This window comes from Anser anser (assembly GCF_964211835.1).
Source record: "Anser anser genome assembly, chromosome: 22".
In the NCBI taxonomy this organism is placed as follows: Eukaryota; Metazoa; Chordata; class Aves; order Anseriformes; family Anatidae; genus Anser; species Anser anser.
The window spans coordinates 6,811,347-6,837,807 of record NC_139743.1 but is presented as its reverse complement, the minus strand read 5'-3'; the positions used below and the strand labels follow the sequence as shown (position 1 = coordinate 6,837,807).

General features: G+C 49.6%; 1 protein-coding gene and 1 long non-coding RNA gene across 10 annotated transcripts in view; one reads left to right on the top strand and one right to left on the bottom strand.

Annotated features, from left to right (window-relative positions):
• The first annotated feature begins 1,666 nt into the window (after positions 1-1,666).
• JAM3 (junctional adhesion molecule 3) overlaps positions 1,667-26,461 on the top strand; it is a 33,042-nt gene continuing 8,247 nt past the window's right edge. Inside the window, exon 1 of one of the 2 annotated variants that reach the window (XM_083808722.1) lies at positions 1,667-1,757. In XM_083808722.1, the coding sequence (XP_083664848.1) occupies positions 1,706-1,757 (52 nt within the window). In that variant the 5' untranslated portion in view covers positions 1,667-1,705. Of the gene's footprint in view, positions 1,758-11,292; positions 11,363-26,461 lie in introns of those variants that run through there. The other variant, XM_083808721.1, reaches the window with a different exon arrangement.
• On the bottom strand, positions 1,766-26,461 carry LOC310885397. 8 transcript variants are annotated; one of them, XR_014574771.1, is made up of 5 exons: positions 23,962-26,461; positions 19,729-19,863; positions 15,508-16,089; positions 7,726-10,937; positions 1,766-6,222 (listed from the first exon to the last, which is right to left on the bottom strand). It is a non-coding gene; the product is annotated as an uncharacterized lncRNA (long non-coding RNA). The 8 variants fall into 8 exon arrangements; XR_014574774.1 differs by lacking the exon at positions 23,962-26,461 and having other exon boundaries at positions 1,766-5,288; positions 6,090-6,222; positions 19,729-22,113; XR_014574775.1 differs by lacking the exon at positions 23,962-26,461 and having other exon boundaries at positions 7,708-7,817; positions 7,913-10,937; positions 19,729-22,113.

Genomic DNA, 26,461 nt, shown 5'->3' with positions numbered 1-26,461 from the left:
CCTCTAAGGTCATATCCACATTTCTAAGTGACTTAAATCAGCCTCTCTGCACCACCACACACAACGCACACCTAGGAGAAGCTCCAGCAGCTTGGTGAGGGACGCGGATGCTCGGAGGAGCTCCGCACGCATCCAGCTCCCCGTCCCGGGGCACAGAGGAGCTGGAGGAGCCCGCACACCGCATTCCTGCCTGGTTCCTCTTCCTCGGCTCTGCTGCTCCCCAGGCAGGCTGCTGCTGGAGGTTAAAGAGGGACCCGACAGCTCGGTGGCACTTTATCACCGGTTACAGGCTGTGCCGCCGTATTTCACAGCTCCTGTCATTGCAGTCCGAGTGTCGCGTGTTAAAGTGACTTCTTGCTCCACGGGGACCCAGCCTGAGGATTGGCGGTGTCAGGTTTTCAGTCTTGGCAGGGGATCCCATCCCCTCCATCCCCGGTGAAGTGTCCCAGCTGGCTGTTAGGACTGATGAGCACCTCTCTTAATTTCACCAGGCTCGGATCAGCCCTGTAAGTCTCCTCGTTAGCCCCTTGAGGCAGATCTACCACATTATCAAGTTAAATACAATTTTACATCCCTTCATTCCTGCCAGCTCTGCCGGGCCGGTTCGTGGAGCAGGGGAGAGCTGGGCTTTCGCTCCAGCTGCTTCTTCACCGGCATCTCGATCACATCCCGTCAGAGCACTGCCCGTTAGCGACGCATGAGCCAGCCTCAGCCCAGGCTGACTGCTGAATTCGGGGCCAAATCCAGCGCTGGTAATTTTTCTCCCGTTTGTTAACCAGGGAAGGAGGTTCTGGGATGCTCTTGACCACACGGCAGCCCAGGATGGTCCCAGGGCACAGGTCAGGCCCTTGGCTGGGTCGGGGCAGCCTCGGCACAGCCCCAGGAGCAGCACGCCTGCCTGGCTCCTGCAGTCCCACGCTGTTTGTGCTGCTTGCCTGCTTCAAACTGGCCAAAAATGTCCAGCGCAGCACATCGCCAACACGAGACAGCGTTTTAGGGGAAATTCTCACTCCTTGCACTTCTTAGTGGGGTTCTCATTAAGTACAGCAAAACCCCACCGAGAGCAAAACTCGGGTACGTCCAAACCCAAAACCCAAAACCCAAACTTGGCCCCCGAGCTCGTTTCACAACCCCCCCGCCTTCACGGCTCCTTGCTCAGGGCCGAGTTTCTCCCGCAGACCTTCCCCTGGCCGGGGGGCTTCCCACCCCTCGGGGGGCTCCCTCTCCCCCTGGGGGGGCTCCCTCCTCCCTGGGGGTCTCCCTCCCTTCTGGGGGGGCCTCTCTGCCCCTTGGGGTTCTCCCTCCCCCTTGGGGGCTCCCTCCGTCCTGGGGGACTCCCTCCTCCCTGGGGGGGCTCCCTGGGGATCTCCCTCTCCCTCCTGGGGGGTCTCCCTCCCTCCTGGGGGTCTCCCTCCCACTTGGGGGGGCTCCCTCCCTCCTTGGGGGGGGGGCTTCTTCCTCCCTGGGGGTCTCCCTCCCTCCTGGGGGGGGGGTCTCTCCCCCATCCCGGGGTCTCCCTCCCTCCCCGCGGTGCCAGGCTCCGGGCTGGCCGCCCCCCCCTCCCGCCCCCCCCGGCGGACGGATCGCGGCCCCGCCGTCCCCGTCCCAGTCCCGGGGCCGCCCCCGTTCCCCCCCCCGGTTCTCCCCCCCCCCCGGGGCCGCCCGGGCATTGCGCAGGCTCGGCCGGGCTCCGCACACCCCCATCATGGCGCTGCGGCGGCCGGCGCTCGTCCTGCTCCTGCTCCTGCCGCTGCTCGGTGAGTCCCCGGGCACCGCAGCCGGGACCGGGGGGGACGGGGGGGAGCTCGTCCCCGTCCCCCCCCCACCCCCCACCCTTCCCATCCCCCGGTCCGGAGGGCCCCGGCCCCGGAATTGGGGAAGGAGTTGGGGGATCCGGGGTGCGGGGCTCCCGGAACGGGGAAAGGGGATGCGGTGGTGCCGGGGGAAAGGGGGAGGTGGTGGCCTGGTCCCCCGGGGATAAAGGGGATGGGGTGTGCTGGTCCCGGGGAGGAGGAGGATGTGGTGTCCTGGTCCCTGGGAAAAAGGGGGTTGCGGTGCCCCGGTCGCGGTTCCGGGGAAAAGTGGGGGATGCGGTGCCCCGGTCCCTGGGAAAAAGGGGGCTGCGGTGTCCTGGTCCTGGGGAGAAGGGGGGATGCTGTGCCCCGATCCCGGGGAGGAGGGGGGGATGCGGTGCCTGGTCCCTGGGAAAAAGGGGGATGCGGTGCCCCGATCATGATTCTGGGGAGAAGGGGGGAATGTGGTACCCAATCCCTGGGAAAAAGGGGGGATGCAGTACCCCGATTGCGGTCCCAGGGAAAAGGGGCAGGGAGATGCGCTGCCCTGACCCCGTTCCCATTCCTGACCCCAAGAAGCTGCGGTGCTGGAGGCAGCGGGGCCGGGCGAGGGGCAGGAGGAGGCTGCAGGAGCCCAGCTCAGCGAGGAGCGGGTCGAGGGCTGAGGGTGCCAGGAATGTGCAGCCTCGGCAGGCAGGCAGGGCGGACACTGGTCCCTATTCAAGCCCAGGCACAGGCGCCTATTGTTCCGGGGGCCCCGCATGAATGTTTGCAGTTTTAATTGCAAAAACATTTGCTAATTCCGCTCAGGAATGAATTCGGGCTCATTTGTTGTCTGGCTATTAATAGTGGGGGGCTGAGGAGGGGGACAGCAGCCGGTGGGCTCGCGTCGCCCTCCCCCCTTCCAGGCAGGCGGCAGAAGGCAAAAAGGGATGGAGCAGGGTTAGGGTGACAATCAGCAACTGATTTGGAAAGTTCAGCTACTGAAATACACCGGGCTGTGCACGGGTGTGCACAGACACACAAATAACTGTGCTGGGTCAGCTCAAGCTTGACGTGTGTTGAAATATGTCAAGCGTCTTATCTAAGGGTAAAACAAAATGATTCTTTAACTCCAAATGATTCGTAGAGCCTTTGGGGCCTTGAATGAAGTGAGATTTGGGCACTATTACCCCAAAAATGAAAGAAGTGACTTAGACACTCGGGTGGAGTATCCCCAGGGGATGAGGAGCTGGTCCTGCTCTGCACTCCAGGGTCTGTTCACTCACTTCGCTGTGCTTTGTAGCTGAGCAGTTTCAGCAGGAGGAATTGTGAGTACCTGATCCTGGAGCATCACACTCTTCCAGGTCCTAACTTTGGATTCAGATACTCCATTTGAATGCGAAAAATGTCAGACTTCACACAACTTTTCCTTACGGTTGGGCTGCAAGGTAGAAAGGTACTTCATTTCCTTCCCCTCCTGTGTGAGCAGTGCTGAAGTGTCCTGTTGAATCTGGCCTAAATGCAGCGAGACTGGAAATGAACTACAGATAGCTCTGCATTTATTTTGACAGACAAAAGTTGCTAAATACAGCCAAACACCACTAGTTTCAGGCCTCTGCCTGAGAGCATCTCTCAGTCGAGTAGCAGGCTTGCTCCCAGTTTTATCACAGTGGGTTCCGGCTGCATTGGCGTGCCTCCCCCTGCGATGGTTTCCATCTGTTTTCGAATATGGGGTCATAAGCCCTGAGGAGCAGAGAGAACCAAAGCTGAGAATAAAAATGCTCGTTCCACTACACTTGAGTTTACATAGTGGGGGCATCCCACTACGTTAAGGTGAGGCTGTCAGCAGTGTGTAAGATTAAACCTGTACTGAAGCTGGTGCTGGATAGTCCCAGAGGACTGAGACTGTAGGGATGCATTTGATGCCAACTGAGTAGTTAAAAAAAAAAAAAAAAGGCAGAAAAGGAAGCTGACAAGGCTAACAAGATGCTGTGATCCCAAACTGCAAAACTGCTTTAGAAATTTAAGGTGTTTCTTAGACTGCAAGCATTGCAGAGCAGGGATTGCCTTCTCTTGATCGTGGCCTTAAAACTTTGCCATGAAACCGAAGCCAGCGAAGCATGGAGCAGTCAGTGCGTACCCTGCTCTAGGCACTAAAAGCATCTAAAGATTCTGCACATCAGGGAAATGCCATGGTCATAATTATACCAGCGGAAGTTATTGGCGTCAGTGATGGAAAGCAGGGCTTAGAACTGACATCAGTGTTAAGTCCTGCCTCGATGGCTCTGGTGCAAGCTTTCCCCTGGAAATCAACATGTGGAGTTTGAGGGTTTCATGTGTTGGACTGAGGGCAGAACCATGGAGCCCTTCCCAAAATTCTCAAGTATTTCCTGATAAAAATAAAACACGTTGATCATTTATAGCACATTCACTTTTAAAGTTCAGTGTATTCAAATCTTACCTTGATTTAATTCTGATTTTTGCAAGAGACTTTTCCGAACTTACAAAGTAGAAGTACTTTTTTTTTTTAATATATATGAAGTCCATCTGTCCCAGCCACCAACAACTGTTCCGAGTCAGCTGTCAGTGCCAAAAATCACTTGGTGGAAATGTTGTTAGCTTTCTTGCAGTTATGATAAGTTGCTTGTTGTCGTTTTCTGATGGGAAGTATTTGCAGTATTGCTTTCTTTTCAACAGGCAGTAAAAAAAAAAAAAATCAGGACAAACAGCTCTGAGAGCCATGCCAAAATGAGATGCTTAATAACCTCTTCAAAAAAATTCTTAGGAAGGGCTTGGTGTTCCTATTCAGGCAAGCAATATCTGGCATCACCACCAAAGAGTACTTGGATCGCATCAACTTTACAGCTGTTGACAAAGAACGTGACACCAGCACATTCCCTCTTGCTCTGAGTATTTCAGAGAATTACTTGGTTACTGAAGCAGAAGCAGATTCAGAGAATAAAATGTGGGATTTTTGTGAGGAGAAAGAGCTGCGGACAGAGATGTTGCCCCAGTCATGAACTTCAGTTCTTTTACTGGCCTGTTTATTTTCCTTGTGAGAGTTGTATCCTGGGTCTCTTGGCGTGCGTGCTGGGGCTGATTTTCAGTTATCTGTCCGCACACTAAGGATTTGCACCAGGAACACACGTTGAATTGCCAAAACTCACCTAAACAAATAAATAAAGCGGAATGAGCTGCATTCAACTCCACAAACAAGGACAAAAGCTGCTCTGCATAATGGCTGTGGGTGGGCCTGCTTCTGGGTCTCCTGCCAGTTTGCCCCCATCTTTTGCCAGCTCCGAAGGGTTACCCCCCACTTGCTCACGCTTTCCCTGAAGCTCACTTGGATTATTATTTAAGTTTCGCTTGCAGATTGCGCTCGCTGCTTTATCGCTCTGTGCGATGAGTGGCTGGGTGTTGAAGCAGAACTGGCCTCCCAGTTGTATATTTAGAGCTAATGCTTCACAGTTGATTGCATCAAGCCCTGATGATCCGGAGAAGGTTCGTGAACTCCTGAAAGTGGTGGGAGGGAGTTAGCAAGGGGGAAATTTCCACAGCAACAACAAGTATTTTTCAGGATCCTAAGTCCTCAGGAGTTCTTTCCGTCAAAAACAAGAGCATGCGTTGCAAACGTGTCCCTCAACAGCAAGAAACAACTACTCTGTGCATAAAAGCTGGTGGCCTGCTTTGAAACTGATGTTTATATATTAAAAAAAGATGAATTCACGATATGAAATTAATTAGGATAATTACATTCTCAATCTGGCTTCTCCATCAACTGGAATATGAACTGCAGGATCTTTTTGCAATTGATAAGGGATGTTTGCCCTCTCTCTGAACTCCCAGGGAGTATCACATTTTAATAAACACAGGACCAAAACCAAAATTCAACCACTAAGTGTCAGCTCCATGTAGTGGAGGGTGTGTACCGTGCAACAAAACCCATTCCTTTGCTGAGTCAGCACATGGCCTAAGAACCATTTAATGTCTTTAATTGCACTAATGAATGTTCTGGACTTAGCCTTAATTTTCCACCCAAAGGGGTTGGATTACTGTGTGGGTACGGTTTAGTCAATAGCTGGGCTTGGGGCAGAGGAAATACCTGCTGGGTTTCAGTTCTTGTACTGCAAATGAGAGTTTTCAGTAGTTAGAAGCAGAAGAAAAATTAAAAAAAATAAGAAAAGCCTTGACTTCTTTTTGGATGGAAAGCTCAGGCCTGCGTTTTCTTACTCCCCTTCAGAGTGCTAATTCCCTCGGTATTAACTTGAGATTAGAGGCATTGTCTGGAGAGGCTAAATCTTGCTAGAGACTTACCAGCAAACGGGTCTGTCCGTGGGGAGCAGGACAGCAGCACTCCGAGGACTTTGAATGTTGGCCTCTAGGATAACCAGCTCCTCACAAACTTCTGCTTCTCATTTCAGATAAGTGGAGGTCAAGCAGGCTTTCCCTGGGGATAAACGTGGAGGGAGGTGTATATTAAAGATGTCTCCTGCACAAGACTGGCCAGCTGAGGTTGTGCTGTCACTTCTAACTCAGCAGTAGCTACCTTTGATTGCCTCGCTGCGTTTCATGCTGTAAGAACCCTTTGTGTGACTCCCCTGATGAAGTTCAGCTGTCTAAAGCACAGCTTGGAAGTGCAAAGCCAGTAAGACAGCTGCATAATTGAGCTGGTGCCCGGTCCTTATTAGAGCAGCATCCTAAGCTAGGCCTTCAAAATGCTTAGAGAAAAATACTGATACGGAGAGAAGGAGGTCTAGAGAGGGTGTTCCTCTGCAGTGCTAAAGAGGCTTGTGAAAGCTGCAATGGGTACTGAAAGGAATGGTGTTAGGTGTTGAGAAGCGGCTGGGCATATTCCAAACTGTTGGTGGGGAAAATGCAGCAGATGCAGAATTTTTTTTCTTTTTTTTTCTTTCTTTTTTTTTTTTAATAAATGGAACTTGCAAAAATAAATAGATTTTAAAAATCACCTCTGCAATTTCCCCTGCCCCTGAGAGCCCAGTCGAGGTAGGATCCCCATGAACCCACCTGCAAACTGGTGACAGCCATCAAATGGGAGTCCAGCCAACACGGGGTTGACATTAACTAATTAAAAGCAGCTATGTACATGCTGTAACTTGACAGCCCACAGGTACTTGAGATAAGCTCGAAATATTAATGGGAATTGTTCTGCTGTGCAAGAATCACTTGTCAGTAAAAATAATATAAGGTATTGGGTTGTGTCGTGCCCCGCTTGTGGAATGGAGCACAGGGCTTAACAGAGTCCGTTACAAGGGGAAATGAAGGTTTCAGTGCAGTAATAGATGAAGTAGATGAAATTAAATTCTGTTCAGATAATGCTTTAGGTTTTGTGTTGTTTTTTTTAAAGTCATAAATCCCAGGGATTTCAGAGTTAAAGCCAGAATACATCCTAACCTTCCCCCATCAGTGTACCTGATTAGTACACCACAAATGTAAGATCAGCAGGTTTCTAGAGTCCTCTTAATTCATTTGGAAACAGCTGCCTCATTTGAAGACAGTAAAACTTTAAAACTGTGCCAGGGACTTGCCATATCTTTGGCATCTAGCTAAAAGGTACCAGTCGACAACATTCAGCAGGATTTCAAGATTTTTGAGCACACTATTTAAAATATATTTGGGTGGCCTAGGTAAGATTTTCTGCTGAGCTGCAGAAATCCACTGAAATCTAAGGGGATTTGTTCCCATTACTTGGCTGTGCTTTTAACACCCTTGGCCGAAAATCCCCACATTAGTAACCTTTGGGGCAATTCTTTGTGTAGTGGCCAGCATTTTACAGGTGGGAAGTAACTTGGGGCACTCTGTTATAGAATCTGTTTTGGAGGGAGGGAGGGAGTACAATATTTCTAAAAATTCAGGTCCATTGAAAGCACCTGAATTTTCTGCTCACTCTACCTGAGACACCCAATCCACTTACCGTTTTTGACAGTCTTACCCAGCATGTCTCAAGATGTATAACTGTTATAAGGCTTTATCCTGGAGTCCTTCAGTGGTTGCTGAAGTAGCCCATAGTATTATTCTACGTATCTAAAGAAAGTCAGAATTTTTGTTTTGTTAGCAATAACAAAAAAGACTGGCAAACGATGCCATGGAAGGGAACTGTTTGGTGAAACAAGGCTTACCTGTTACTACAGCGGGGCATGGCAGTCCTGCCTTTTGCTCCCAGCAGAAAGGTTCCTGGCACGTTACATCTCTCCTGATGGCTCTGTGCTGGCTCGCTCAGGGCTGCTCAAGTGGAGGTGGTTGCACAGCTGAGAACTTAATGTTTTTTTCTGGACGTAGATGTACAAGGCTCTGCTAGATGTACAAGGTGTAATACATGGATGTACAAGGCTCTGGCTCTTTGGGCCAAGATCAGACTTGGAGACAATATTTTTGTTTTGCTATGACACTATCCTTGGACGACAAAAGCCTTAATAATATGCTGCTGCTTTTACCTGCATTCCAGTAGCACGTATGGCTTCTGTTCATGTATCAGTGTGTCTTTGCATTGTGCTGTACAAAAAAACCTCACTGCACCAATTGGTGTCCTCATTCAGTGAAAGCTACCAAAGGATGAATTCATTGTGCTATTGGGCTGCCATAAAGCTTAAGAGAATTCCTCAGAGTATTGCATGAGAACGGCTGCACAAACAGCTCTTGAATCACGGCAGTGGACAGCACTGAGCGTCCACGGGGAAGGCAGCTCTGCCATGTACCCAGAGGATCCATTAAGGAGGCTGCTGCCTGCTAATGGACTTCCTCCTGGGGCGCTTTGGCTGCTAACACTCTCTTGAATGATTTCCGGGAGCTTACACAGTTAACGGCAGGGAAGGTGTTGCAAAGCCCTGCAGTTCTTGCTGCTTCTGCAAAACAGCTTTTATCCCGAAAAGGATCTTATCAACAGCTATTTTTAATGCACGCTTAAACCTTCGCTTTAATCTTTTTCTTCTGCATTGATCTCTGCAAAAGCTTGAAGATAAACATTTCTTCATACCCACCGTGGTGTTTGGAGCGAGGTATTTTTAGAGCCTGGAAAACATCCGTCCCGTCGGGGCGAGGTTGTCTGCATCAGTAACGTACCTTAGGAGAGGAAGTCCCAGCTCCGCGCACAACAATGCCTCGTACCTCTGCGGCAGCCCTGCTCCGTGGGAGTCACCCATGCTCGGAGGAGTGGGTTGGTTCTGTCGAGGTGTTTAGAGACCAACAACCAAGGTAAAAGGAAAAAATACAGCCCCTTATCAGCATGACTGATCTGTGTTCTGCTGAGAGGGTGGACACACATGCCGTGAAGGCTCCTTGTTGATCTAGGAGCTCCCACAACAGACGAGGTGCTGCTCCGTGTCCTTCTTTGCTCTCAGCTACTCTGCTGAGATTGCAGGTAATGCAGTGGTGGGGTTGGTCTGGTCTCTCAGGGAGCGAGGAGGCAATGGCATATCTCCATTCCTGTGCACCAGCAAACAGCTATTAGTTGGCTACAATTCAGTCAGCGCTGATGGAGTTGCCTTTGAACTGGAGATGAAAGCCAGGGTGCCTTGTAATCGCCTCCTGCATCTCCTGGGTCCTCCCTCAAGCAGCCCTGGCTATCGAGCTGGTGAGCGTCCTTACGTACCTGGCGTTTTCCCTTTGCTTTAGCCAGTTCTCAGCATCCCATAAATAACAGGGCAGTGCGGAGCTCTGCCTGCCAAATCTGCCTTGTGCGTGCCGGAGGGGAGGTTAACCCAGGTACGAACTTCTCTCTTCTTCCCTCAAAAATTCTCTGCTGGGCCTGGCCAAACAGCTGTCCTTGCCCACAGGCGCTGCACGCTCTCCCACACAGGGCAAGATAAGCCCTTTGAAGTCAGCATTTTGGCTGGCAACAGCTTCTGAGGCGCTCCAGTGCCCCCCTCTCCCCGCTACCAACTGCATCTTGGGTTCTCCATCCCAACAGCTGAGCTGCGATCAGGGCTGGTGAGTGCAGGGCCGGATTGCTGGGGCATTGCCAGGGGCCAGAGGGAATTCGAGATCCCAGTTCGTTTGTGGTGGTCCGTGAGCACGGCAGGAATTGGGAGCTCCTTCCCGAGGCTGCAGCAAGGCGTGCTTGTCGCCCACCAGCAGCCCGCGGCCGGTCCACAAGAGCGATTGTTCTGCTCGCCAGGAGGATCGTGGCGTTCCGCTGCGGGCTCCCCGAGCCTCCTCTTTTCGCAAATATTTGGAACAGACTCTCTTTGGCAGCTCTGACAGTTTGACTCAGCTGCTAAGCATAGACAAAGGCAGGGACCCAGCTTCAGCGTGATAACAAGTAGCTCTGGGAAGAGAGGAGACGAGGGTCAGGTCCGGAGGTGAGGCAGCAGACTTACCCCTTACCTGTCGTTAAGGGAGAGGCTCAGAGGACTTGTTGGAGCTGGAGCTGGTTGTGTGCAGCAGTTCTGCCCGCAGCATGTAAGGGGATCCCTAACCTTCTTGGCTGTAGCACTGCACAGTCTTGAAGAGTGTGTTTTTGGAGCTTCTTGTGGTCTAGTGACAAACATGACAAGTCTGGCTGCCTAAATACTTCCCAAGAGCCTTTCAGTTCCTGGCTCATGCTCGGTCACTTCTGAGACACACATGCCTTAAGTCTCACATCTGTCACTCAGCTTCACGTTCTTGACATGAGGCAAAGTTTTCTTTGCTACAAAGACTTCCCTCTTCTCCCTCCCTCCCCGGTTTCCTTTCTGTATCCCTCATTGAGAAGCAATATCTCCTTCAAAGAAATGCCAGGGAACCCATTTGCAGAATTTACAGCTGCTTCCCAAGGCTTGAGTATCCTCCTCTTTAGCAGCAAGCTGCTAAGCATGTTCTTAAGTGGGAAGATAAGTGGTGTTATGATCCTTTCATCTTCTAGCTCAGAGCAGGCTGGAGATAACTGATAAAGGGATGACAGCGAGGAAGATGCATAGGCACCTTTGGATTTAATTCCTACTTTGCAAGGCAGTCTTTAAAGCACACTTCTGGTGCGAACACAGGCTGGTAAAATAAAGCTGGTCCTTCCATTCGCAGCATATGTCTTTTCCTCATGGCTCTGAGCAGATCCCCTGTCTGTGCCAGCAGAGCCCAAGCAGATAAGGTGCAGAGGCAGCTAGGTCTCTTCAGCGTCCTGCTTCTGGTGGGCTTGGTTTGAGGCGTCAGGCTGGGCTCTGGCACCGGCAGCTGGAAAACAGGGATAAAAAACAACATGACCTGGGATCTGCTAAGGGAAACTAGGGCCTAGATAGTCCAAAGCGACTGGTGATCTCCGAGGCACTGCCTGACATGTTTTGAAAGGGAGCTGACCCACAGGGCAGCCCTTTGACGTCTTTTGAAATCACACTACTCGAGGCATCTCAGACCGGCTTTTCAGAAACGGAGGCTCCCCAGCTCATTACTTACTTTAAGACTGTCTCTAGATGTTATTTCGGCTGGTGATTTTGTTTCCACTTCTTTTTTTTCCCCACAGCCGTCCTTTGTGGATTTGAGCTGTACCTTAAACAGGGATGCATCTGCAGTAAGGGAGGAGCAGTCTTGCACGTGATGGGCAAAGATGCATTCCTGTGCTCTGAGTCTGCACGGGAGCATACATCAGCGACAGCTTCACGGTGGGTGGGAGTCTTCAGACCCCTCTTTAACAGACTGTGCATTCAGCTCCAGAATTCCTGGTTGAGACCCTCGTCTGCTGGCTGAAACAGGTGGCTAGCACATGCCTGCAAGGGTCTTTACTGGGGATGGTCTTCGAGGTCAGCTGCATCCAGCCCACATTCCAGCTGAGTCCCTGTACCTCAGCTCCTGGCCTGGCTGGCTCCGGGCCACCCAGCCCAGAGGATGCTAACCACGGCACGCACGCTGCTTGTCGAAAGCAAACCACTTGAAAGCAGCACGTCTGTGGTCCTGGCTTGTGCCAGCCTGCTGCATTTTCCTCCGAGGAAATAAGGAAAAGCGGTTGGGGCAGAATGTGTCAAAAGCTTAACACCACCTTCGGGGCGCATGCACAGCCTACTGGAGCAGCCGCTGCTCATCCCACATCCAAGCCAGAGGAGACCAGCAAGCGGCAGGAGATGCTGTTCCCCAGGTAGCACATACCACGGTCTCTACTGGTAGCACTGCAGGTGAAGTTTGTGAGCTGCTGGGCACGCGACACCTGGGAACGTAGGTAAAATTGAGTTAATTGAGTCAGGGTCTTGGCAGGGGTTTTGGCACAGTTTGTAAGCAAGCATGATCCAGAGGAGACAAGCACTGAGAAGACCACATCCAGGTGCTGCCACTGAGGGCCTCCAGAGGTGCCCTAGCTACCCTAGCTAGAGCCTTGCTCTTTCTAAGCACCTAATCCTGTCTCCTCTATTGTGTTAAGCAGAGATGTCCACTCCCAGCACTGCATGCTCTGCATGTCAAGTCTTCTACAGACCAGGCTAGAAACCTTCCCACAGCAAGTCCCTGCTTATCTGCACGCCGAGCCGAGCCTCTGCTTCGTCTGGGGAGCTGCTGCACAGCTGAGCGGTGCTGACTTTTCTGCCCTAGAGCTCTTGCGTCACAGCCCAAAGTGTGAACAGAGGCCACAGCCTCCCTCCCAAATCAGCCCCCATCGCCTCTGCACCTCAGTGTTACTCAGCACTTTTTCACTGACAGGGAATTAAGTAGGATTTCTAGGTCATTGTGGGCCTGTCAGGAGGAATCGTCTCCTTTAGACCTCATTAGCAAGGCTTTCTGCAACACCAGGCTTCAGAACAATTGCAGCCTGGTTCCCTAAACACTGCCTAATGAGACAGAGCTGTTAGCAGCAGTTTGCTAAATAAAGGCTGTTTCTGCCTGAGACAGAATAAAGCCAGACTGGATTTTCTTAGCTGTCTCTCACACAGAAGGTATTTCAAGAGACCCTTATTATAATAATGAGCTAGATGTTGCTGTTGTGGAGGCTACACAGGGCCAGGGCTGGATGCTAGTGCCAGGTGCTTCCCCAAATGTGCCTTCAAGTAATTTGTGCTCAAGTGACCTAAAAGCCTCTCCACCTCCTTTAATGCTGTTGTCGCCCCTTTGGGTTCGAGGTATCTTGAGCATTTACCTGAGCTCCTGTGACTTCATCCCGCTCAGTGACTTGCTGCCTCGTGGTGGACAAGCTGCTTGTAGCTCTTGGTGACTTCAGTTTCCCTGGGTAGCATAGGATCTTTGATCTCTGGTTTGTGGCACAGTTTGCTCAGCGTTCACACAGACAGCTTTGGGGAGGTAAGGGGTGCGTGGAGCCAGGCTTCAGGTCCGTTCAGAACGTGTCTGTGCAGCACCTGATGCGCTGCGGACCTCAGACCTGGCTGGCTCTTAAAACTGGTGCAAAGCTGCTTGCTCGGGATGATAAGCAGCCCTCACGTTGCAATCCCTTTTCAAGCAGAGAACTGCGTCTGAAACAATTGATGGCAGCACAGCCACCGGCTTGCCCTTTAGTGGATTTTTGCAGCGCAGCACTCTGTCTCGTCCAATTTCAGACGAATGCAGCGTGCTGGCAAGCTGTACGCCACGTGCTGCACAGCAGTGGGAGAGCCCCTGTGCATCACTGCCTGCTCCAGCCCCAGCAAAGGTCTGCAGAGAAGCTTGCTTTCCTTTACATGGTTGCTTTTCAAAGGATGTTTGCAGATTGCTGATAGGAGGCAGGTGAGATTTCTGCTTGTACCTGGATGCTGAGCAGAAAGAACTTGGGTCCTCCCTGAGTATCATGAAGCCAGGTGACTTCTGATGATGGTCCTGTAATGAGATTTTTCATCCTCTCTCTCTTCCTGTTCTCAGAAGAGCTTGGATTAAAGATGAACTCTGAAGCACGATGGGACGGATCTGCCTGCCTCTGGCTGGAGCAGACACAGGAGAGCCGGGGATTATTACTTGGCCAGTTTGTAGGTGTGTTTGAAGTGGTGCTTTGATGTGGCAATGGGAGTTGATGGAAGGTAAATGGTGTCTAGACAGGTTTTTCCTCGCTCTGTTGTTGTTTCTGAAGCAGCAGAAGCAGTGCCAAACAGGCTGAACAGCTCCAGGATGCAAGAAGCAGGGCTATTTCTAGAAAGACAGAACAATGGCTCTTTAGGAAGATCCAAACCAGTTCTCACTGAACCCCTGTCAAACCCGCTGCTCTTCCGTGCCCTGCACACCGCCTGGGTCAGTTAATTGCAGCAAGATGCTGGTGGGAGCGAGCGAGGGGAAGCCCAAGAGGTAGCCAGCACATCTCCAGGTGAGCCGGCGTGGTGGTGAGGTACAGGAGAGGTCGATTAACCAGTGCCCTGGCCAGCACGGCTGGGAACTCAGGAGGTGAGCTGGTTTTGGCAGCATTTGGAGAGGGATCAGGCTGACTGTAGAAGCAGTGTGCTAGGACTCCCTCAGTGTGCTTGGTGGGATGCTGCCAGGATTTAGTGCCCGGCAGAGCTGGCCTGGCTGCCCAGTAACAACTGCAGCCAGTGGTTCAGCTACACTGGGAGGGGAAGAAGAGGCAGGCCATGATCTAGAGAGACTTGTCGCGGGCTGGCAAGCTGTGCTTTCAGTGCTGTCTTGGCTCCAATGTGCCATCTCCCCCAGGCTGTTAGGGAGGGGAAGTGGAGACTGCATTCAAATGCCTATTGTCTGTCCTTCAGCTGGGAGCAGAGCCAGAAGAGAGAGAGGCTCTGGCAGCATCTGATACAGGGGGCAGATGTTAGGGGAAACATACTCATCCATAAAACGCTGTCGCTGGGATTTTCAAGGGAGCCACAAAGGTTAAGTGACCGTGTTTTGGAACGTGTACATGAAGGTCGCAGAGAAATCCTGGGCTCCTGGGATCCTTGCTAGGCTTGGAGAAGGTTTTTGAAGGTTTTTTTGAAGGGATGAGCCCTCATGCAGCATCTGTGGGCTGTCCCAGGTGAATGCTATTCTCGGGCCCATTTGTTTAAGCATAGCCAGGGAGAAGGGCAAAGGTGCACAGAGCCAGATTTAATCTCCTGTGGGTGCCTTCAGAGGTGTGTAGCTCTTTGAGTTCAGCCTGGCTCCCTTCTCTTGTAGCCAGCTGCCAACTTCTGCAAGCACGAGCTGAAAGTAGAGTATTTCCTGACCCTGCCTGTCCTCTCCCTTCACCCCTGCCAAAGCAGGGCTCGGCCACAGGTTTCAAGCAGAGCTGGAAACTTGGCGCTGAGGCAAGGAGCAGAAAAGAGCCCAGCTTGCTCTCCTCTGTCTGGGTTGGCTTCTGTACTGCTGCGGGGAGTACAAATATGTTCCCAATCTGTTTGCTTCACTGACATGACTCCAAGACACACAGGCAACAGATACACTGACCAAGAAGGGGCCATTGTTAGAGGGACCTCCTTGACTGTGGCTCTGCTGTAAGCAACTGACCGCTGCAGCTCCGCAGCACTGGAACGCAGCCTCCCCGTGTCTCATCCGCACCACTGAGAGCGCCCAGTCCCCCAGGGACCCCCTGCACATTAGCAGGGGTTCAGTCCTGCTTTACTCGATTTGCCCACCTACGTGCCCCGATCTGGCTTTTTGATTTAAATGCCCGTCTCTGGCAGGCTGGTATTAAATCAAGCCGCAGATTAAAGAAGTTGCAGTCATTGCTTCCCTGTGAACCGTCCCTTTATGTTAACTGCTGCTTTGCTAATTGCACCCAGGCAGACATCCAGAGCAGGCAGAGAGCTTGCTCTGCGCTGGAAGCTGGGGAGCCAAGGAGCTGATGGACAGGTTAGCATTTTGGCTAAGGAGGAATAAGGGCCCCAAGAGAAAAAGAGAAGAGGAAGGGAGTTACCTCATCGGCTTCCAGCAGCCAAGGCAGGGTTGTCCTCCAAGAGGTATTTCCTTAAGCTTTATCCAGTCCGAATTTAGTTGCAACTTTTATGAACAATAAAGGCTTCCACTGTTTCCCTTGGAGGACCTGGAAGGAATCCAAATAGATTTTAGTGCTGCGAAGCAGATCCTGTTATTAATGTCAGCCTAATAATTTCTTTCCATCTCCTTCCCATCTTTCTTGCCATTCATACTCTTAAAAAGCCTACAGACAGTTATCAAGTCCAGTCCACCCTCTACTTTAGCTCCTTCTTAAATTACAGACAGAATTGTAACCCTGCATATGGCTTTTGGGTCTGTGAGAGCATTTAGTGTCCCTGTACCAGACTGGTTTGCCTCAGGAGAGGCCTGGCAGCTCCACATGTAAACCCCAAAACCAGCAGAACAGTGAAATGGGGCTAAGCTGACCTGGGGAACAGCACGTGGCCAGGAACACGCTTCCCTGCAGAGCAGCAACCCTTCCGCTGCTGGGCCTGTGGCTCTGGGAAAAGGACCAGGGCTCAACTGGGAGCAGTCGGCTGAGAAAATTCTCTGCTAAAAATAGCTGCGAGATATGTTTAAGGAGAAAAACAAGTCAGGGTCTGGGAGAAGTTCTCGGATATGTGGCTCACTCAACTCCCCCAGGACAAGGAATCTTTGAACCTCTCTGGCCAAGCCTCATTTCTGCTCCGTTAAACAAGCTTGCTGTGGTCAGGAATCCAGGTTGGGACAAGGCAGAAGGGCTTTCCTCCTCCCTCTTTGCTCTGACGTTGCCTTACTTTCCTCCTGCTTCTGCTGCTAATGTGTGCCAGCATCTTCCTAGCAGTGCTCTCTCTGCATCTAGTTTCTCATCTTTGTCTGTCAGTGACTTCATTTGGGCTACCTTTAATTCCTGATGCGCTTCCTAAGGAAACCTCTGTTGAACCCTGCAGCACAACTCCCTCTGTAGGTCTGAAGCCTGTGCTCGGGCTGATGTTAATAAGGTAAGTCTTTTTGGATCTGTTACCGTGATTCAGGGCAGCCCCTGGAAGGATATTCCCCCAGCTCACATCTTCAGGCCTTCACGTGGCCCGCGCAGCTTTCTGCTGAATGCAGTTTCCCCCTGTAAATCTGCATCCTTTGTTCTGACAGATTCACTGCAAAGCTTCAAAGCGGCCGTGGAGCAGACAGCCCCACCTCTCCCGCGTGGAATGACGGCAGTAGTTTCACAGGCTCCGGGTAGCAAGCTCATAGGCAGATGTGATTGCTCCCTTGGTGCCTGCAGTCACTTGCTGGCAACATTCATTTGTACATGTTTTGTGCAACACATTAGCTACACAATTGTGTTTTATACCCCAGGCTAGAATTATACACATGAAAAAGAGAGGCAAAATGATACTGTAAAATCTGAAAGAAAAAAAATGCTCTTAAAAGGAGAGCTGTTTTCAGTCTTGTCATAAATGCTTTCTGTGTGTGCTTGCTCACGCCCTCTCCCGTTCCCTTCTCTAGCCTGCTATCAGCTCCTGGCTCTGATGACTGCTACTTCTCCCCAACTCCCATTTTCCACAGGAAGATGACATGGTTGGTCTCTGATAAGCAGAACTTCAAATTTGTGCTTTGTTGGTCAAGCTATAGGCTGGAGGAGACCTAAGGATCAAGAGATTAGAGTCACAGACAGAGGAATAGAGGATTATAGGCTAAAACCCTGTGAGTCTCTGTATTGATGGCTGGGACACAGCCAGACACTAAAGAGCATTGCAAAGCCTGGTGCTGATAGCATATCCGCTTATTTCCTGTCTTTGCATTTCAGGCAGCTTTTGATACGTGTGTCCTCATCAAAAGGCAGGGTCAGGCAGGTATCGAGCACCCTAGCTCCTGTGGAAGTCAAATACCTGCTGAGACCAAGTCTGTGCATCGGCTGGCACGCAGCCTGGAAAACGTCACTTTGGCTTATGAGATTCTCAGCAATCCTTGAGTCGAATTCCCACACAAGGGGAAAAAAAACCAAACTTGTCCCACTTGCCCCTTTCCCGTTACAGATCTTTCTGTCTCCCTGACCCTGTCCACAGGTCCCTGCCATGCATCACTGGCCTGACTCTACCCTGGAGACTTCCTTTAACATCTGTCTGCTGCCAAGAGATCCTGTCGGGAGGAAGGGAGAGGACAGGAGGAAGACCATTGCCTCTGGCTCTTATCACAGTTATCAGCTGGTTCCCTCCCACTTGGCACTAATTTGGTATCAGCATCTGCCACTTTTAGGAGGAAAGGGACTTGCTGAAGTGAAAAATAATGTGGGATGTGCCAATATGGCAATTCTTGGGGCTGGCTTGGAAAAGAATGGAAGGCAAGTGGGAATAGGCAGGAAGGGCTGGTTTCAAATTTGCCCTGTGCAAATATTCCCACTTCTCTTTAGTGCTCACCGCTTTTGTCCTTCACTTTTGCTATTGTAAGGTCACAGAATTACACATCCACTGCAGGCTGATGTGGTGCATTCCTTACTCTTCTGTAACTTCCCAATCCTCAGTTTCTTCCTCCAGTGAACTGGGGCTGTACATCCTTACTTAACTGGAGGTGACACTGAATTTGAGGAGACCAAAGCTTAACTGATGAACATTTTATGCCCTTTAACGGATCAAAGTGATCACGGGGAAACAGTGCACAAGAGTCTCAGCAGACATCCAGGGGCCCAACCAGCTGTATTCCTTGGGTTTTCATGTCCTAAAGCAGAGGTGGGGATGAGCTGACCTCTTGAGGTCTGCTCCTGCCCTGTTTTCAGTGAATGCACTAATTTTCATGGTCAAGTATTGGCTGTGAGCCTGCCCAGTGTGAAGAGGTAATTAAGCTGTTCATTTGTTAATGAAAATGGCACAAACAATGCTCAGTACAATGTGACCGTTTTAATACATACCTAGCCAAGTCATCTGTAATTATTTCCTTGTTGCCTTATTTCTCGTCTGGCTTTTGCCAAAAACTTGGTGCCGATGTAATTAGCAGCTCTTCTGCCTAATGGTCTTTCCTCAGAGCCACACGGCAAGGCCACCTGCCCCTGTTTTTTCCTTCTGGAGAGGCAGCGTAACATTGCAAGCCCAAAGCATCTGTGCAAGGGGCTTGACCTCAGAGGTCAGTAGCAAGGCAAAATAAATGATCTGGGCAAGACTTAATCCCTTGGTTAGTGGTATCTGATGCAATGCGGGAGCTGTGTGCCGTGCTCCCTGATGCTTACCCAAAGAAAATGAGTCTTTCAGTTCAGCCTCACATTTCTTTCTTGGGAAGGGAGAAGCAACTCAGCGCTGCAAGGGCGAGTAATAACAGTGTCTTCTCTGCACAGCTTTCCTATACGTTTCCTACCTGTTTCCTCTTGATTACTCCTTGTTCCAGATCTTGAGAGGCAAAGTCAGACTTCTTCCATCTTTTCTTTGGGTTGGACTCTATGATCTGAGTAAGTCCCTTCCAACTGAGGGTATTCTATGATTCTGTTAAACTCTCTAGCCTTTTCTACTTCTGTCTCTATGGTAGTAGATTTTAGTTATCCAGCCAACTATTGCTTCATTCCTATCTTGCACATATGTGATGTCCTCTCCCAGAAAGTCCTTTCCCAGAAACTGGGGTGTGAGTTGGGGAAAACAGGAGAGCTAGGACTAATTAGTGCACAGATTAAGGTGTTGGGCAAGGCATGTACAGCCACATCTACGAAGTATTAAATGCCTATCTTCCTCATGATGTCAACAGCATTTAAATACATCTGCGGAGCTGGCTCTTGGTCTCTTGAATGGTGTCTGTTCTGATGGGTGAAGAGCTATTTCATTAAGATGGGGTAAGTAGGTTAGGCCCATCGACCTAGCAGCTTACTCACTGGGTTGCCAGCTGCTGGTTCAACCGTGCCTCTCTCCTAAAGCATCCCCTCTTCTCTTAGGAAGAACAGGGCACAACAACCTGCCAGTGGACTAGGTCCGAGCTCAGCGTGCCCAGTAAGAGCTCAGGCTTGTGCTAAGACATTGAGTAAGCGTGAACTCTCCCTGTTCAGACAGCTCTGGAGCATGGCTCGTGATGCCTCCTGATAGCACAGGCCTCAGGATTTGCAAAGCAGGTGGTGTGCAGATCTCATCATGAGAATAGGCTGTCTTGTTTTTGTGAAAGTGCAGATATGCAGGGCCTTAACACCTCACCCCTAAACATGCTGTGATGCCATGAGCAAAACCGCAACCAAAGATTGTGAAATTCTTACCTCCAGAAGGCCTTGTCAGATGGATACTTGAAGCAATGCGTCTGCAGCTGCAACCCAACAGGACAAAACCAAATATTGGGAAAGCATCAAGAAGCACTGTGCAGTCTTCACCAGGCAACACCTATGTTTCCTTCCCTGCGTGGAAGAGAGGAGGAATGTTTGTCTGCTGCAAGAAGCTGCTTTGCAGAGAGGCTTTTGTCTTAAGAGGGCTCTGTATCTCCTCACTACCAACTTGTTTCACGATTAAGTGGGGGTGTGTAGGCTGTATGTATACCAATGGCTTTGCTGTCTGATTAGGAGGTAGAGCAGCAAATCCTCCTGTCCAAGGGGGAGAAGAAAAAAGAAAAAGAAAAAAGAAGAAAAAAAAAGGAAAAAAAAAAAAGGACTGTGTGCATGGTTTGGATGCTAATGGGCCTTGTCTGCAGCAAATACAGTCAGGTCGTTAAGGTGCTGGTTTAAATTAAGAGCTTTAAACAGGTTAAGATTTTATTCCACAACTCCGTTTACAGACAGACATTCCCTTGCCTTCTCTAGTGGTGAGCAGGAAGAGCGAATTATGAGCAAATCCTGAAATGCTCACATCTTCAGATGAATGCAAATATTCAATCATCTTCCACGCAGCTTTGTACTGCGGGGTCCTGGTCCTGCTGAGACTACCAGAGACTCCCTTATTACGGCTATTTAAGAAGAAATGAGTGCCATCACCTAGCTACTTAGGAGAGGAGAAAAGCACAAGGCAGTACCACGCAGAGCACCGAACACCGCTCTGTAATACTGCATTTGCCTTCTGTAGGTTAATTATGCTCCCCGTTCCCTGCCCAGGCAGGCACATCTCCTCTGTTTGTAGGTGTCTATCAGAGATTTGGCAACCCTTTAAGTGAGCACTACAAGCCATGCATCTAAAATAAGCCATGCTGTTTTATGATAGCTGGTAAAAATAAAGCCTTACTAGCGCAGGCAGTTATAACAGCACATAGGATTTACAACCGAGTGGGTTTTTTCCAGGGTGGGCTGGCCGCAGTCTGGTGATGGCCTTTTTATAACCGTTATCAGCCCCCACACAGCCCAGGTCCATCTGTTACTTAATTTGAACGGAGACACTCCTAAGCTTTTGTTCGCTAATCTCTCGCTGCACATCTACATTGTTCGCTCCCGGGGCAGCCCACCCGTGAGTCAGGCTTGGCTTGCTGGTCTCAGGGAGGCGCCACGGAAAACTGGAATAAAAGAAAGGCATGCAGCTCCGTCTGGTCATTTGAACAGCACAGTCCACCGGCCTGCTTGTTTGTGTCAGCTTGGTGGGGCTTTTAACGGGGATCTTGGATGCGAAAGCAAGCGTACCACCGGCTCCTTCCTCCTGGACTGGAGGCAAGGTGGAAAGTTAAGACTGAGTGCTATAAAACAAAGACCTCTGACTGCATTTATAGATATAGGCTGGGTTTTTAGACAAACCTAAATGAGCTGTCACGTAGAAAGTTATGATGAGACACCTAAAAGTGTATAGGAGGATCAATAGCCAGCCTAATTTGCACTGGAACTCAGTGAGAACGAGGTATGCCATTCATTCCCTGACTGCACACTTATGTGCCCTCTGTAAATCCAGTCTTTATATATATCTCAAGTACATTTAAGTCCCTTAAGCTATTACAAAACCCCAGCCAAGGGACAGTCAGACCAAGAAAAAAAAACATACAAAAATAACAAAACAACTCAAAACTTACAAGGGCCAGAGCACGGTAGGCGTGTTTTGGTATCTTATTCCTGTAACAGACCATATTGCCTATCCCATGCCACCTTGTTTACACTGGTGCAAGTTGCATTGTGGAGTAGGAGTGGGGTATGCTGGTGACAGAGAGGAGGAAAAAGAGCCTGAAAGAAAAAGGGATGGATATTTCACAGTGCAGAAGGCTAGATGTTTCTGCAGTACAGGGCTTACGGTGATTTTCTCAAAGCAAGCTGCATGCAGCAAGCTGGCCTCCCTCTTCCTTGTCTTATCCAGTCCAGCAGACAGTACTGTGTGGCTTCCTTCGCTGTCCCTCTGGAGGTTTCTCACAAATTTAACAGTTATCTTCCTTCCTACTGCACGCCCACCACGCTTGTAAAGCAGGGGCAGTGCCGGGGTCGGCTGGGCTGCCCCTAACAAGGGGGCTCGTCTCATGCCTGCTGCTCTCGTCACTTCTGCTCTACCAGCCCTGGCTGTTTCCTTCACGCCAGCTCACAGCGCTGAGGATGGGTGCTGCAGGGGGCAGCTCCAGCCTGGCAGTCAAAAAAAAAGAAATGACACGCGGAGCACTTGGCTAACGCACTTCCAACACCTCGCCGTGGATCACGCTCCGCAGCACTCCTACTGCACGAAGGAACCACCCGGGAAGCGAAGATGCTTAACAAGGCGTGTGGTTTACAGCAGCTTTCCTGCGTGGCTTCGACGCGTTTTGAATTGCAAATCGAGCAACAGCTTATTGATGATGGAAGCCTCAAGAAAGGCATATTTTTGTTACTTTAGTGGGTAGGTGCTTAAATACAGCTGCGTGGTTTTGTACTGCTTGTGCCTGACAGTGCATTAACTAAAATTACTGTATCAGATAACTGCAAGATTGGCAAGGAAGGGTTGAACTATACTGCAACATAGGCTGTTGGCAGCAACTTGCATCAATTTTTTCCTGGTCATCCTTTTTACATTGCTTACAACACTTAAAAAAATAGTTTACCTCCTCTTCAAACTTCTGCCTAGAATTTCTAAACAGATTTAAGAGATTTGGATGGAAGGAGACAAAAGGTCAGCCTTTACATTAAACCCCGTACAGAGATAGGAGACTTAACACAGTCTAGATGTCTATAAAGCTGCTAGTTTATTTCTTCTGTAGGTTCAGTGCAACATTTTAAAGTGATTCAGATACCATGAGTCACAGTAACAAGTATGGGCTGGATCTCTTTAGCTAAAAGAAGTGCCATAAGAATATGCTATAGACTTCAGTGCCTTGTCCTGGATTCTATTTCGGAGAACTGATGGCATTTGGGATTCAACCATATGTCTGGCTGAGTCTGTAGCACATACAGATCTGGTAGGTATTCAGAGATTTAGTACATACAGATCTGGTAGGTGCGTCTGTTGTGGCATGCATGCTGCTCTGGAAAGGAATGCGTGTCTATGCACAGCTCTTCTACACATCCTGGGTGCCGAGGCCTTTGAAGAGAAATTTACATAACACAAAACCTTCGCCCGATTATTTGCACTGGGCTGAAAAAGGCCTAAAGGAACAGCTTTGGAAGAAACTTTCTGAAGGTAACGGTTGCCACTAATAACGATTTGGCACACAAAACCAAGCAATGCAGAAGTGCGCTGACCAAAGGGAACATTTGCCAACAGCAGGGAAATGTGACATAGCACAGATGCCCACCCTGCGCCACCAGGGGAGTGCTAACAGCTGGGAAGCACAGGCTTTGTGCAGATTCCTCCAGCCCTGGAGACTTTGAAAGAGGGATACCACAAAGTAACTCTTAAAAAGAGCTGCAAAGGTGCTTTGCAACTTCTTTACAATCTATGTGGTCACTTGGGAGTTTCGGTTTGCTCCCTGCACAGCTGTAGCCTTGTCATTATTCAGAGCATGCTATTTGCAGCATTCTTGTGCCACACGCAGAAGAATAAATCTGGCTTAGCAGTGATTTAAGCAGCCACATTGATCTCTGCCCACAGTCAATACTTGTAATAATGTGAGAACCTCTTGCACGGTCTCCAAGGACTCAGCTTCTGTCTAAAATTTGTTGTCATCCTGCTTTGTGCCTGAGGGATCGACCTAAATCTCTCGTGGTTAATGGGTGGGAAAGATCATGCTGTGAATAATTTCTGAGAAATGATATGGGGCCAGAGCATGATGGAGCCCTACTGTCTTGGAACAAATACTTGTCGAGTCATAACTCCTTGAGGATAACACATCATTGTGGTAATGTGTCTCTACCTTCAACCTGTGCTGTAGCTGTAGGAGAACAGAATAGAATAGTTCAGTTGGAAGGGACCTTCAAAGATCAGAAGTTCTTCAGTCAGACTGTTACCATGCTATCTACTTGATGGGACACTTTTTTGGGGAGGGGGTAAAAGGATCTCTTCTAAACAAGAACATACAACACAAATTGGAGCATCAAGTTGCCTTTACGGAACAAGGAGCCTTTGCCAAGTCCCTCTCCCTCCCCATCCTTCTCTAGTGTTTCCAAAAGGAAGATTTATAAGATAGTACAGACCAGGTAGATGGCGTGCAAGCTATCTTCTACAGGTCTTCAGGTGCATCACAGCTCTCCATAGCTACCTGCTATACCAGGTCCCAGGAGAAAGCTCTTGTTTGCAGAACTGCTCTTGTAATGCAGTTTCCTGATGAAGCAGGGTGCTGTCCCTGAAGATGGCACCACCTACAGCTTGCCCCCATTTGAAAACTGGGCCAAATGCATTACCAGGGCCACCTGCCCCAAGCAGGCAGCAAAGCAGGAGCTCCACAATTAGGCTGAGTGCTCAGGCCTGGGCCCTCAAGGCAAGACCTGTTGGTTCACGAAGCAGAAATCTCACCGCAGAAGGAATCAAAAGACTTGTTTGTATGAAGGGCCCTACAGCTGAAAACGTGTCCAGAGATTTCAAAAGGACCTTCCCAAGTCTGGAAGCAGAAGGCCTGATAGAAGTGGGCTCTGCTTCACTTAGGAGACTTCAGCAAACTACTTGTGGTTGCTCAGACCACTTCTGATAGAAACAAACCCAAAGTGGAGCATCTGCTCCGAGCTGCGACGAGTCAGCTCTGAAAGTGGCATTCTCCTGACTCACCTAAGTAAAGCAGCAGCAGACTGCAAGCAAAATGCTCACTGCACTGCCCTGTTACTCATTTCAGCTCTGATGCATAAGACTTTTCCCAGGCAGCCACATTATAGTCATGAGCACTGTCATCTTGTTCGATGTTGGATTTCTCCCAAATGCAGCGTGAATGTCTCCAAATGCAGAAGGGGGAAAGGTGGAGAGGTCCTGCTAAGAGCAGTGCTGCTGGGCCAGCTATTACTTTGCATCACCCAGTGGTTTTTATATGAATAACCATTATTTTGGACACAAAGGCAGCTTCTAAACCTTGCCAAACTCTAGCTCTCCCCAGTGGTATTTGGGGTATAAGAGCTGAGAACCAAGGCACTGAGCATCAGCAGTTAACAAGCAAGGGATGATAGGAATTGACAGGGAACATTTCAGAAATGCTGAAAGGATTTCAGGTGTTCAAGGCCCTTGAGCTTTCAGTCGGAGCAACTCTGCAGCTCTCGGGCATTTCTCGGAGTGCTGCCTTGCTCTGTTTTGTCTGATCCGTTCCACCAGAGGAGTTTTGCCCCCGCGTTGTCAGATATTCTCTTTGTCGAAAAGCTTTCCACCCTGGAGGCCAGCGCGCAGGAATTCCAGCTGTCTGTCATGATGCTGAAGATCTTTTCTTTTCCTCTGCATCTTCTTTCAGCTGCCTTTTCTGCTTTTGATTCAGGTTTGTCATGACTTTTTTACTCTGAGAGACACTCCTAACCTTTAGATACATCTGTTTTCATGTCATTGAGGCACTGGCTTCCGTCGTCTTTACTTTGCTGGTTGATCGAATGCCCAGTGAATTCGGTGCGTATCCTCTCCTAGATTTCAGCAGTCTTCTGATTGGGTTTGTAATAGCAAAGCTGCATGTGGGGCCGTGGCATACTACTAGAGCTGATTATCCAGTCCTGATTATAGCGTGTACCCTCCCGCCTATAAGACGGGGCTTTGGAGCAGCCAATGTTTTGCAGAGTCTGAGAGGTGATGAGCTTTGCAAGAATCAGGACACCCAGTTCCAAAATATCCTCTGGGATGAAGGCATGGCTTGCCTATGCTCTCTGGTTCGCTTTCTTCCTACTGTGCCATGCCAGAAACTGCCCGCTTGTGTCCCTCTGCCTCAGGAGGTCTGTTGGTGAGTGTGGGTATCCTGCAGTACAGAAATGTTGTCGGTGCCTGCTCTTGTGAAACTCAAAGCAGAAAGGACATAGAAGGCAGATTTTTCAAAAGAAAATAACATACAGAAGGGGAAAAATGACTGTACAAATTGGAAACATGTTGGAGTTCAGAGCAAGGACAGTAAAGGGAAATAGCTTGTGGTATAAGGATGCAACGTTGCGTGACTGAGCGTTTTTTCCCAACGTGAGTCTGGCTGGGACTCTACCCAAAGCACCAAACTCCTCTGTTTCCTCCTGAATTGCTGTCCTTGCATGATTTACTACCTTGAATTTACGTTACCACGTTGAGCCTTAAAATACTTGAACATACAGTCAGCATGTGCTAGAGACCTGGCACATTTCATCTTCAAGGAACTGACCAAAAACCGTTAAGACTGCCCTACTTCTGTCTCTTCCTCATTATCAAATTAATTTGCAGAAGGACACGTTCACTCTTGCATTACCAGAATGAGAATAACTACCATCGAAATAAGCTTAAGGCACAAAGAGATGTCTTATGCTGTAACATTGGTTTTGTGCCATTTTAGTTATCTTCCTCTTTAAGTGTTGCTTCTAACAATCATAATTTCCTGTATTTACTCCACGACTGTAAATAAACGTAGGCCTTCAGGACTGGCATTGGTAGCCAGGAATAGCTTTTATGTAGAGAAGTTAGTCCTCCTAGCTGTCTGAGAAGTTGTCTCAGCAGGCAGCGTGCTTCTAGCTGGGTGACTTATGAGCTGTGCTATTTCTTATTACCTTCTGTTTGTTT